At 39.7% G+C, this 13,247-nt stretch overlaps 1 protein-coding gene across 4 annotated transcripts in view; it reads left to right on the top strand.

The window, feature by feature from the left end:
• The window catches only part of rabgap1l (RAB GTPase activating protein 1-like), a 138,346-nt gene that overhangs the window by 71,673 nt on the left and 53,426 nt on the right, over positions 1-13,247 (top strand). For all 4 annotated transcript variants that reach the window (XM_078168887.1, XM_033620733.2, XM_078168886.1 and 1 more), the window contains exon 14: positions 11,903-12,016. In XM_078168887.1, the coding sequence (XP_078025013.1) occupies positions 11,903-12,016 (114 nt within the window). The remainder of the gene's footprint in view (positions 1-11,902; positions 12,017-13,247) is intronic.

Raw genomic sequence — 13,247 nt, 5'->3', positions numbered from 1 at the left:
TGAGGTTTTTGTGATCCAAATGCAGCCTGTTTGTCACTTTCAGTTCTGGCCTTCCATTGAAGGAGCTGCCATCCATCCAAAAGATGAAGAGGCTAGCTAATATTCTGGCTGTCAGTCACTCACCAACCACTCTCCTCTTGCTCTCCTTTTGTGTCACCCTGCCTCCTCTGTCTACCATTTGAAGTCATTTCTCCATCCCTTCAAATTTGTACTTTACATTCCCTACTATAGAGATTCTCCTCCATCTACCATGATATGTCGTTCATTTGAATGTGTCTCATGTCTATAGCAAAACAAATGACTGCTGCTCTACACTGAAGCCGACATATTTTTCCAACCAGTTTTGAGACTCTGAGTTTATGTGCACTCTCGCCTGGAGGAGCTCCGGGGTGCAGCTCTGCAACAGACGTGCTCTTTAACATGCCATCCTGCTGGTTTATCACAGCCTCTGTTATCTAGCATGGCCCATAATGCACCAATCTCGGCTCATGCTGAAGCCAGGCTCAGATGGCACAGCACTTGCTTTTTGTTTTCTCATTCCCATCAGAAAGAATTGTGTCGAAGTGCATTGAATTTATGCAATTGATCCACCATTCTGCCAGAATGAGAAGGGGGTGGGGACGAGCCTTCAGACTGAGAATAGGATCAATAATCAGGTTTGACACTAGATGAGTAACACATAAACAGTAATGTAATGATTTCTCTCGTCAGCTTCAGGACTGTGTTTTACTGTAAAACCTGATGTGTAACCTGCCTCAGGGAGCTGTTAACCTACCTAAGAGGATTTGATTACTTTTTGTGTTAATGGAGAGTTTCAGTGACATGATGCTGATTACTATTTAAAGACTTTTTTTAATACCCTGGTGATAGTACCATTCAAGAATGAAACACAAAATAATTGAATGTGAACAGGATGAAAATCTAAAAATATGAATTTCTGCACAAAATATTGTCTCTCAGTGGCTGTAGTCCAGAAACTTGTGCTGGTTTAATGTTGTTGTGACCATCTCATCCTTCCTCCTTCGACTCTTACACTTTGAGCACCAGCAGAGTGCTGCAGCCTCCCATTGTTGGATTTAGTGGTATTTGTTTGTGGTTGTCCAGGGATGTACTCGACTAAATATAGTATTCATATTAACACAGTAAACATGCTGGAATGCCATTTCGATGATGCAGTCCTATGCATTTGTGACTGTACGTATTCCTACATTCACCTAACCTTGCTTTTAAATTCTTATCCATTTCAACAAAGTGTAGCGTTCTTCCTGTCAAACAGCATATGTTGAGGCTTTTTAAATACTTAAAAGAATAAAACAGTAGGGAAAGACAATATGAAAATCCTCTAACGAAGTCGAACTAATGTAATTCAATATGCATCCGTCGGGGGTCAGAGAGGGTGTCCTGCCCTTCAGTTGGGCTGTAGAGGTCCATGGAATCATACTGAACCATCAGTGTACTTGGGTCACAGTTAAGTGCATGCCGCCACTTGGGGACACATGATATGTAAATTGATACTCATAGTGTGGAACCAAACTTTACCAGTGTGACTTCTGCCCAAAAACTTACAGCCATACGCCATTAGCAACATATGCTGAGGTTAGCAAAACAAGTGGATTGGCGATATGGTGAGTGCAAATGAATCACTGGAACTGGAAGACCCGCCTGCAGGTTCTCCATCAGTTACAACAACAGTGGAGGGAGAGAGATTTGTATTAGGTGAGGATAGTGTGTCAGTGTTGCTGCACTCTTGAAGAAGATGTGAACAGAAACACATCAGACATGCTTACACACACTCAAAGGCATCACCCAAATGTGCTGATCACTGGTAGGGTAAGTAGCTGGGTGCTTTGAACATCTGAAAATAGCTAAGGCAGAACTAATTGAAACACTCCTCCTAACGTACAGGTTTTATTTGTTATTATTCTATTCAGTTTGTTATGTTTATAGTTTTATAGCATAACAGATGCCTGTCAGTTTTATAGCTTGTTGTGACCTGTTGCTTTTTGGCAAAGTGTTTGTTCAGTGTTCGTACAGTGTAATGCAGAAGTACTCGAAATGTTTCTGATGTTTTCAGTGAGAATAGTTTACCCAATAACCAGGTGGCAAAATGCTACCTCAGTCCCGAGAGGATTGTGTCTGTTTTTGACACTTGCACAGCTGTCTATTCAAAATAAATAAAAAGAAATGGATCCTTAGGCATTTGTTTTTTTTTCCCCCGCTGTACTCAACTCGCACCGAACACTTACCTCTAAACCAAGGTACCAACTGAACTGAGAATCTTGTGTAGCCTTATACCCCTACCCTTGAGTTTAGTCTTTATATTGTGCTGTGTGGTCGCATACAGCTGTGCCGATGCTGTGTGTCTTGAGTAGGCTGTCAGATGAGGTTTTATAGTTGATGTTGCTGCATTTGTTCCTGTTGCCTCTGTTGCATCACTTGGGCAGCAAGCTAGCCAACAAGTTAGAGATGTTAATATGCTCACTACCACAGTATTAACAGTATGGCAGAATCTTACAGTATGTACAAAAGTGCTGTGAAAATCTTTAAATATCTTAATATAGTAGAGCGAACCTTAGCAGTCTGTCGTGTGAACAATCACACCATTAAATTTAGACAACCCTTTTGTTTGTGACAAAACACACACATCTCTCCAGCGATAGGCTGGGTTATCTTATCCAGTCATCACTGTTTCCTCACAAATGGCAGTTGCTGAAGTTGCTAAGTAAAACATTTAGGTTTCGTCTCTTGCTGTGCTCCCTCTGTAATTATTCTGTACACACAGTTTGACTTTGTACCCAGCAATCTGTCTTCATGGTTGCCTCCAGCGGTTTAACGCCAGCAGCATCCTCTCTGATTGGCTGGGCTGTCACTTCAGGACTTAGTGGGCTCTGAGTGTTCAGCTGTCTGAACCCGGCATATTTCGCTGCCGCCTCATCGGTTTAGCAAAGCGTGGATGCCTCTCTGTCGAGGGGCTCACCAGCCAGTACCCGTGGGCCCCTTCCACACCCGGGAGTTACATAACACTGTCAGAAGAGAAGGGTAACTTGAGAGCTCACTGCTCTCTCTCAAAAAAAGGAGAAAGACGGAGCTGCTTCTTAGATTGTACATTTGCATTTTTACATTTTGAGCATTTAACTACCACTTTTATTCAGAGAGACTCATAATGTGAGAGCAGGTAGGTGGTTCATTATCTTTCTCAAGGACACTTTGACAGCATTCAGTGCTGTTGATGGACAGACTGACTCATGCTTCTAAAGTAAAATGTTGCAGTGTGGTGAAGCACACATAAGTGTTGGCATAATTTTTCTGACGTGACTCCACTTTGTGCTTAAAATGTCTCATGTTTAAAAATGACCCTTGCCTGAATACATGCATTAATAACAGCCCTGTGACAGTGAGTACAAAAACTGAATATTGTAGGCATTATAAAAGAAGGCTTTATGGATTGCAGTTGGATTGCATTAGGACACTACAGGTGTACTTAAGTGTAAAATGTAACACTTCTGTTTTACTGTCTGATATTATCCCTTCCATTTTTATTTATGGACCACTAACAACAAGTGATGTGAGGTTGGTAAAGGAGCAAATGTCTGCTGTCTTTCCCCATCTTTAGCAACAGGCTGACTGAGTCCTGATACTGTACCACAGAATACTGTAGCAGTGGGTCCAGTGTAGGTACAGCACGATATTCTGTCAGTGGAAAAACTTGACCTGTCTATCTGATACCGTGGACACTTGGAGCAGGGCAGCATGACCAGACTTCACCAGGGTCACTGGTCACCAATGTCAGCTAGTCTCAAATGAGTGACCAACAGCCCCAACGGTCCCCTGGTTTCGTCTTTCTTCCCTTTAGAGACAAGAGGGAAGCTAACAGATCCTAATAGCCAGCAAGGTAAACAATACGTGGACAGAGGATTTAACCTGTCAGCTGCAAGAGAACACTTGACAAGGAACAACTCCGGTGTCAACTCAGCTGAACTAGCTTCTGAATGAGTTGTTTCTACCATAAAATGACAGGTGTTTGTTCGTATTGCCTTCAAGCTTAATATAAAGTAAAGCACGCTTCCCAAGGCAGTGATTAACATTTAAAATATCCCCCATCAAGCATCTGCCCTGTTACTGCTTTCCTCTGCTGCAGAAGCAGTTTAGTTTCAGCCGGTGGGTAACTGCAACCAAAAAACTAGTTTAGAGCACAAATATTTACCTGCTGATCTGCAAACTACTCTAGCTTCATTTATATCCAGCATTCAGTTTAGTATCCTGATAAAATAACTTATCTATCTTATTATTGTGTTTGTCTGCTATTTTAATACTTCTCATCTTGTCGATTTATTTCTTCATCTTATAAGTACAGTACATTGAAATTTAGTGAACATAGATGACACGCGCTAGTCCTAAAAAACAACAACAAAATAAATAATAATATAATAATAAAATAGAATAGAATAAAAATAAATCAAATAAGAAAATAATAAGAGAATAAAAATAATGAAAAAAATAATAATAAAAAAGATCATTTTTTTTATTCTGTTATTGTCATTCAATTGTTTTCTTTTTATTCTTTTCTATTTATCTATTTCAATTATCTAATAGTTATTAGTCACAATCTAAAATGTCAAAAAAGTGTGAAAATAGAATGTCCCAGAGCCCAAGGTAACCTCACCAAATTTATTTTATCCCACCACCCCAAAGATGTTTAATTTACAATTTAAGAAACACAAAAAGGAGGAAATCCTCACATTTAAGAAGCTTTAACCAGTAATTATTAAGAATTTTTGATAAATAATACTAATGATTTAAATGTTTCAACACTACTTATGTTGCTGTTAGCCTTTTTTGTCTGAGAAGTACTTTGATTTGTATTCAATTGGGCTATATAGTACAAATAAATTTGAACTTTTCAGATTTCAGAGATTTAATGCAAAGCTATTTGTTGCACCTTCTGATGACTTAAAGGGGGAAACAAAAATGTCTTCTTTTTTTTAATGAATTTGATTTAAAAGACATTGTCAGTTGGACAAAATAAGTGATCTCAAGGACAAAGACGCTGCAGAGTTGAATAAGATACTTAAAAATAGTATAATTTAATGTACTTTTTTGACTGAACTGTGTTTTGCTTCTGTACAAAACACAACACGCTTTTCAAATCATGCATGTAAGCAGAGAATGATTTATAAATGAACCTGGTTTGAGCGTTGCTCCTGTATGGCTGTAGCGTTTCTCTCGTCAGTTCTTACGCACTCTGTGACTCCGTGAACCTGCAGCAGCTTTCACCAGTTAGGCCAGAGTGGTTAAATGAATTGCTGTTGAATGTAGAGGGATGTGGAGGTGGAGTGCAGGTTTGGACACATCAGCAATTTTTTTTATTTTTAGCTGCGTGTTAAGTAGGTTACCTGTTGGTGAGGTCTGAGTAATGGACTGTCTGCCCAACAAGCCCCCAGGCTACAATTAGAGGAAGCCTCTCATTCCCCTCTTTGTACACATCTCTCTCTCCTCTCTTTGTCTCTCTCTTTCTCAGCTTGTGTCTCAATCTTGTCTCTGTTATCTGTCCTGATCTCTCCCTCCCCTCCTTGCTCTTTGCTTATCCCAGTCCTTCTCTCCTTGATTTCCATCTCCTTTTTTGTCCTGTTTTCCGCCTTCAGTCAGTAAGTTTAAAAGGCACCAGGGAATAAATGTGACAGGTACACACAGTACTGCAGAATAAACACACCGACAAATACACGCACACAGTGTGTTGGATTCAGACTGATGGTGGACAGTGTTGATGGAATCCCCCTGCCTGTGCTAATGCCTTTTTTTAATCCTTCCATATTTATTATGTCATCTGCAAAATACCGAGAGTCTGTGCTGATGTGTGACATTCCTGCTTATTTGTATGAGAGATGGAGTGTATGTATGTGGGCCAGTGAGAGTTCATTATGTATGTGTTTGAATGCACTTTGTTGCTCTGACATTTGTGCCTGTATGCATTTATCAGAGTACATTTTTGTGCATGTATGCTGACTATAGTGCATGCCCTCATGAATATGTGCATATAGCTCTGGTTTACACAGGTTTTACCATCTAACAGGCTCTATAGGATTGTCTCCTCACTCCTGTGGAGCAGCTTACTGAAATTTGCATGTAGTGGTTTTTCCAATCAGGAAGGATCCAACAATCCTTCCTGTTACCGTGTGTATAAATCATCACACCCCAAACCACCATTCACTTTTTCAGCAACATGAAAACTAAGAGGATTACCTGCAGTCAAGAATAGCCTTGTGTTTCCTTCAGATATGATGCTGCCTCCCTTACTGTGGTCTTATCGCAGCCACAGATCCTCTGTCCTTCCCTTACCCCTGTCTGTAAATGGAACAAATGCATCGCTAACAGCTTTCTGGATCCCCTCGACTGTCTGTCCATTGATTCACCTGTGGCAGCGGTGGGAAGATAATTCAGGTTAAAGATAGGGCTGTGACTGTATGGATTTTTTTACCACTGTGAAAAAGCAACTTATAAAGCGCCACACCGCAGTATCGCAAACTAAAACTGAAACTTAAGTGAAAATAGACAATGAAAGTTATCGTAAACTAAAATGATATCCTTTAAGAAGAACTAAAACTAAACTGAAACTGTGTTGCCTGGTTAAAAAAAAAACCCCTAAATGAATGTTGATTTATTTCAGTTTTAGTTTCTGTGCCTCCCTGCTGGTAATAGCCCTGGCTGGAGGAATTATGTTTTTGAGTTGTCAGTCTGTCCGCCCTGTTCTTTTGAACACTACATCATAAAACTGCCTTGAGGGACTTTCCTCAGATTTGGCACAAACATCCAATTCAATTTAATTCAATTAAATTTGTCTATAAAATCCAAATCACAAATCACAGTTTGCCTCAGAGGGCTTTACAACATAGGACATCCCTCTGTCCTTGGACCCTCAAAGCGGATATGGAAGAACTCGCCAAAAAACAACTCTTTAATGGGGAAAAATGGTAGGAACCTCAGGAAGAAGAACTGAGGAGGGATCCCTCTTCCAGGATGGACAGACCTGCAGTAGATGTCATGTATACAGAACAGATAAACATAATGTACAGTACAAAATGATACATAGAAAAAGAAAGAGAGATGCGCAGCAACAACAGTAATGAAAGTAACTACACTAACAATAATTATAGAGCTATGAATAATATCAGTAGAAGTTTATACAGCTAATATTAAATTGATAAAAACTAAAACTAAACCTTTATGAATTGAAATAAAGCTAAAACTAGCAAACACACTTTGAAAGCTTACAAGGATTAAACTGCAATTAAATGTAAAAGTCGAAACCAAACTTAACTAAACTAAAAAGTACTTGAAAATACAAAAGTATTATAACCTTAGATCTGGCAGATTCCTCTGGTTCCCAAGCTAATAGAGCCTGTTGGCAAAAGAACCTCAGTTATATGAGCACAGAGAGGGTCTGCTGACCTGGTCACTCTGCTGCTTGTTAAATACCTGGCTTTCTGATGCAAGGTGAGGGTTTGACAGCTGGTACAGGGAGGAATCAGTGGGTCTGTCCTGATTAGCCAAACTAGCACATGCAGATTTTCAGTGCAGTAATCAATTGATGGACCTATAGAGCCTATCAGAGGGCTCTCTACCTGCGCTCATAGAACTAGGGTTATAGGGCATAAGCTTTATTCTGTTTGTTTTGTGTTGGCACTAACTGTCTACTGCAGGGATGTTGAACTGGGGCACTGTGACGGAGAACTGATGCTGCTGATGAGGCTGCAGTTCCTCCTGAACACCTCAGCCTCCCTGCAGAGATCAAAGAGCTGCCAGCTTCAACATTCACAGACGAGTACACACACACACACACACACACACACACACACATCCATCCAAAAAGTCAGCATATAACTCTTGAACCAGCAGGCAGTTAGCAAGAAAAGGTACACACAGCTGAAGTCTGCAGTGAATTTAAGGAACAGTCCACCATAAAACAAAGTGAACTTGAGAGACATTGGGGAGGAAGACGACAGAGACTAAAGTTTTAAAACTTTTTAAACAAACTTACGTTGTTACTTTGAGTTGCACTCTACTGAACACGATACAAGTTGGATGAAGCAGAGCTACAACTTGCTCTTTTTATGCTGCAGAGTATCAGAGCAGTGACTCGGAGACGAAGATGACATAACAGTAATTACATCCTTCAGAATATTCCAACATTAATAATATATTAGTATCTCTAAAAAAGATGAGTACAACCCTTTCCTTGTTTTTTTTTTGTTTTTTTTTTTTTGAAATATCGTGCTAAACCTAGTGAATGCTATAAACGCTACACATACATATCTCCGTGTGTACAGTGAGTGCTTTTAATCTTTTAATTTAGCAGGTATCTTGAATGAATTTTGGTGTCACAGATTAAAAACCTACAGTATTTTAATTTTAAATCAGAACAATGGTGCATAAAATATGTGAAGAATCACTGTCAAGACAAAAAGGCCGGTCTTATAAAGCTGCACACTGAGACCATGGGGCCCAAGCGTGTTTGCTGTCTGCATTGACAATGAGAGGAGATGAGGCAAATATTTAGGAGAACATATGGAGGTATACAGAGAGGAGGGGAGGAAATGATGTAGAAAATAGAGTAGAAGATGAAGCAGATGAGAGAAATATATAACAGGGAAGAGAGGGAAATCTAAAAAGCAGTAGAAGAGATGGTACAGTAGGAGATGAGGCAGAAAAGAGGAGAGAACATGGAAGAAGAAAGAAGGGAGGCGATAAGCGAGAGGAGAAATAAAAGAGATGAGAGTAGAGAATTCAAGGATAAAAGGAAATGCGCAGTGAGAAATTAAAGAGAAGAGGAAGAAAGGATTCAAGACAAGAAGGAAGGAGATTAGGCAGAGTAGAGGACGTCCTCTCCTCCTTTTTGTGGTGTTTTTTTGAATAATGAGGCTGTTAATTAGCAGAGGCATGCATGGTTTATTAAATCAAAGTGTTTACAACTTTCACTGTCAGCCAGATTCTTGCTGGTCTTCACTGATGTTGCCATGGTAATTACAGTTCCATAAATGTCTTTGCTGTTGATGGGCTAACTCATAAAGAGTAATACATGAATAATTAGCCCATAATTATTTTAAAGGTAATGTTCTTACTTGGTGAGTAATTAATGTAACTTTCCTTTGTGTGGTAGTCTCTACTCTCCATCCTCTCGTTAATGTTTTTTGACTTGAAGTATGATTGGTCTTTGTGAAGATTAAAACAAATTGTTCGGAGGAGAATTTTGGTGTTTCAATCATCACTCTAATAGCCTATTGGTTTAATGTATGTAGGGCTGCAACTGATTATTATTTTCTTGATAACTGATTAATTATTCGGCCTATTAGATGTCCTAAAAGTAGTGAAAAATGTGCAGCACAATTTACTAAAGACCAGTGTGATGTCATCAAATTGTTTTGTTCAGCCAATAGCCTAAATGAAATTTATCCACCTTTTGCATCCTGTTTGGGAAATTTGTTTTGCTGTCCCATTAAGACAACCATGAATACATGAGAAGAACAAATCTCACACAGCGCTACCTTCATTCCTGAAGAGCTGCTTTTTTTTTTTTTTTTTTTTTTTGTGCTGCAGAAGGAACATAATGTAAAACTGTTAGTTCCATTTTCGACATATAATGCACAGCACGACACACCACCTCCACACTACAAATCTCATTAAAGCGTTACACACAGTTGTGCCAGCAGCATCCGTCAAACCCTTTTGGGTGTGTGTGTATGGTGGATATATGTAAACCACATGTATTTGCGCTCATATAAAATAAGCATATTGGAGGATTTTGGCAACATTGTTAACACAGAATTATATGTAGCTAATTGTTGACTGTAATATTAAAGTACAGTTACAGTGGTGATAAAAGAAACTTAATGTGTCCATAATTGTGTTTTTATTAATTCTACATTTGCTGGCAGTGTCATATTTTTTTCAACAATAATGTGACAAGAAGTGGGAGAAAGCAAGTCGAGGATTATTAATAATAACAGTCAGTATCCTCTCATGAGCCCATAGTTGTGTGGGGTTTTTTTTAAATTTAGAATTTTACTAGATTTTTCCTCCCTAATTCTATATTTAGCACGTGTTATATCATAAAAATATTATCATGGGGCACTAGGGGTTAAGGACCTGTGCAGTAGCTGGTTCTCTTTGTTGAATGTCATTCTCCATCTCACTCTCCCATTCATGTCTACTGAAGGCATAAAATGATCCAACACATTATTTAAAAAAATGAGTACATAAAAACTGACTAAAAAAACAACAAGGGCTAAAACTAGCAATTATCTTGACTATTAAATATATGAGTTTTTTTATTATCATTATTATTATTATTTTTATTTTTTTTTTATTAATTGCCTGGTTCATAAAATATCCAAAAAATGTCCAACTCAGTTCCACTGAGCGTCAGATTACGTCTTAAAATGTCTTATCTTGTCTGACCAAAGGTCTAAAACCTCAAAATATTAAGTTTATAATAGCAGATAACAAAGAAATCCAGCAAATATTGACATTTAGCGGGGGGGGGGGGGGGGTGGGGGGGGGGGTTAATTAACTTATTTATGTGTTGATCTATAAATCAGCTAATCAACTAATAAAAGTCCACAAACAAAGAAGCTCTCTATCTCATAAAGTAAAAGATACATTTCCTTGCCCTTACTTTCCTTTCTTACTTGGGACATGGGACATGATTTTGCGTCTTTACCACCAGGCTGCCAGGATAGCCCAAAAAGATGTCTTTTCCCCATCTGCCACTTTGGTGATGCGGTTATACCAGCCTGTAAGCGATGGCACAAAAACTGACTTCCATTGTTGTCCAAGCAATCTCCTGTCTGGCCTCAGCTGTTATAATCCATTCAGTGAACATCGTCAGGCTTTTATCTTTTCAGGTGGAAGAATCTACCTGCACCAATAGATGGGGGCAGTAAGAGACTTCCTGACCAAGACCTTTCACCATATGGACAGTATATTCTGCAACATTTTCCACAAAAATGCAGCAGACTGCTTCTCTTCTTCCCTCCTTCTTTTCTTTCCTTGCTGCTGTCAGGAAACAAGGAGAGGAAAGAAGCAAGAAAGATGAAATTTCTCACTCACACACACTCTCCCATTTTCTCTCTGATACACACAAACACACATCAAGGCCAGTAAGGCTCAGGGTTGGTTTATCTGCAGCTTACAGTGAGTTGTTGGAGAAAGCTGTGCTGCCAGTCTTCTCTCCGGTCGTGTTTGCACTCTGCGTGTTTGTGTGTGTGTATGTGTGTGTGTGTGTGTGTGTGTGTGTGATGGTGTGCATGTGATTGACTGTTGTGTGTGAGAAAAGAAAGTGAGGGGGGAAATAGCAGAGTGCTCGTGTGTGGACAGTATGTGTGTCTGTGAGTGAGAAGCAAATTGGAAAACAAGCAGGCATGTTTGTGTGAATGTGTGTGTGTGTATACACTGCAGTGGTTGTGGATTAGACAGCACAGACTAAGAGACTGAGGCCTGGGGAGTGCCGTTGCAGGAGGAATGGGACAAACGCTAATACACAAACAAACAAATGCGGTGACATAGCGGCGAGCTGCTTTGTATCGTAGCTGTGAACTGATACAGTTGGTTCTGAGCTGAGCGAAATACAGTGCCGTCTTTACCACTGTATATAAACATGTACAGACAGAGGAAAGATGTAGGAGCCTGATCAGAGTAAATATAAAAAAGAGGTTGTGGGTGCTGAGATGAAATATTTGCTGTTGTTGTCATGCCGTGAATCCATTAAGGGACTAGTGAATAACTCAGGATAGGCAGTATCTAAACTGGCACAACCTTCATGCATGAAAAGGAAGGCAGAACTCATTATGTATCTACATTTCGCTATAGTTTTGTCACGTCTCAAGCATGTAATCCCTGTGTGTTGCAGGACTCGGCTCAAGAAGGCGTCATCACCCGAGACATCCACCGCACCTTCCCCGCACACGACTACTTCAAGGACTCTGACGGAGATGGACAGGATTCACTGTACAAGATCTGCAAGGTGAGGCTGAGATAGGAGATTGAGGTTGCCCATGGAGCAACAGAGTAGATCAAACCAGCACTGGATTATGCAGCACTGGATTATGCAGAACTGTATGTTACCCCCCTTTCTTAAAGCATCATGAAACAGAAGGCAAATTTCGATACACACTGTTTCATGCTGCGTTCAAACGTTTTTGAAAACTTTCCTGCTGAGAATAAAGTGCTGTGAGATGAGAAGATAATTCTGAAATGTGTGCTAGACCTTATAAAAAAATTGTGCTTTCTCCTATAAAGCCAGCCATTAGTTGTTGTTTTTTTGGCAAGGCCCAGTAGGAATTTGCTTGGCATTTTAAGTTGGCTCTACAATATATGACTGACAGTGCTCGCTTTTTACTGAGACATCAACCTGAACCCTTCCTACACATGACATACCGGACATACACACCACTCAGTGGACAGTCATTGAGCTTTTCGTCCAATTTTCACAGTGGAAATCGTGGTCGTTGTTATGTAGGTGGCAGATTTCTCTCAAATTACCCACCATAAATGGTTCCTGAACACCCAAATTTAGAGAAATAGACCTTTCAGTTGGAGAATGTTTCATGCTTCTATTGTAACTTTCTAAAGCTGACTTTAAATGCTGTGGGTCTGGACAGTTTTAGAGGCACAAGTAAAGTCATCACTTTAACGGCTCTCAATAATTCACTGACTGAGTAGATACTCAGGATCGCAATGTCAGGCTTGTCCCGAGTTGATGTCCTTGAGTCTGAAATTTAGTGGCAAATAGAAGCTTGTGAGATGTAGCCTGAGTTTTCAGGGGTACTGAGAGACTGTAAACTGCGTCCAAATTCAGCCCGGTTTTGCATTAAAATACAGCATTTTATGTTGTATTGCTTGTTATTATTTATAGGCTGTCAGTTGTTTTGGCAGCCAAGTATATCTGAGAAAACGTGGCTAAGGGCACAACACCAGCATAGTCACACATCAAAATGTACCACATCAAACTACTGCATATCATATTTAAAGCTATGAGTGAGGTAGGGCAGGCCGTCCACCGTCCACTTCTTCATGATGTCTTAAAGATACCACAATATAAAGATGTGATTTGAAAGGTAAAAGAGATTTAACTGCCTCATGTAGACCCCAGCCATACAAACTTACACATACAGTATCTCTCACACTGACCTTTTGTGGATCAGCCATCAGTCTGGTGCCATAAAAACATGCAGTTGAGCCTCCTTTCCATTAAA

This window comes from Epinephelus lanceolatus, chromosome 6, assembly GCF_041903045.1.
Source record: "Epinephelus lanceolatus isolate andai-2023 chromosome 6, ASM4190304v1, whole genome shotgun sequence".
In the NCBI taxonomy this organism is placed as follows: Eukaryota; Metazoa; Chordata; class Actinopteri; order Perciformes; family Serranidae; genus Epinephelus; species Epinephelus lanceolatus.
The sequence above is the reverse complement of the archived record's forward strand: the minus strand, read 5'-3'. Positions and strand labels throughout refer to the sequence as shown.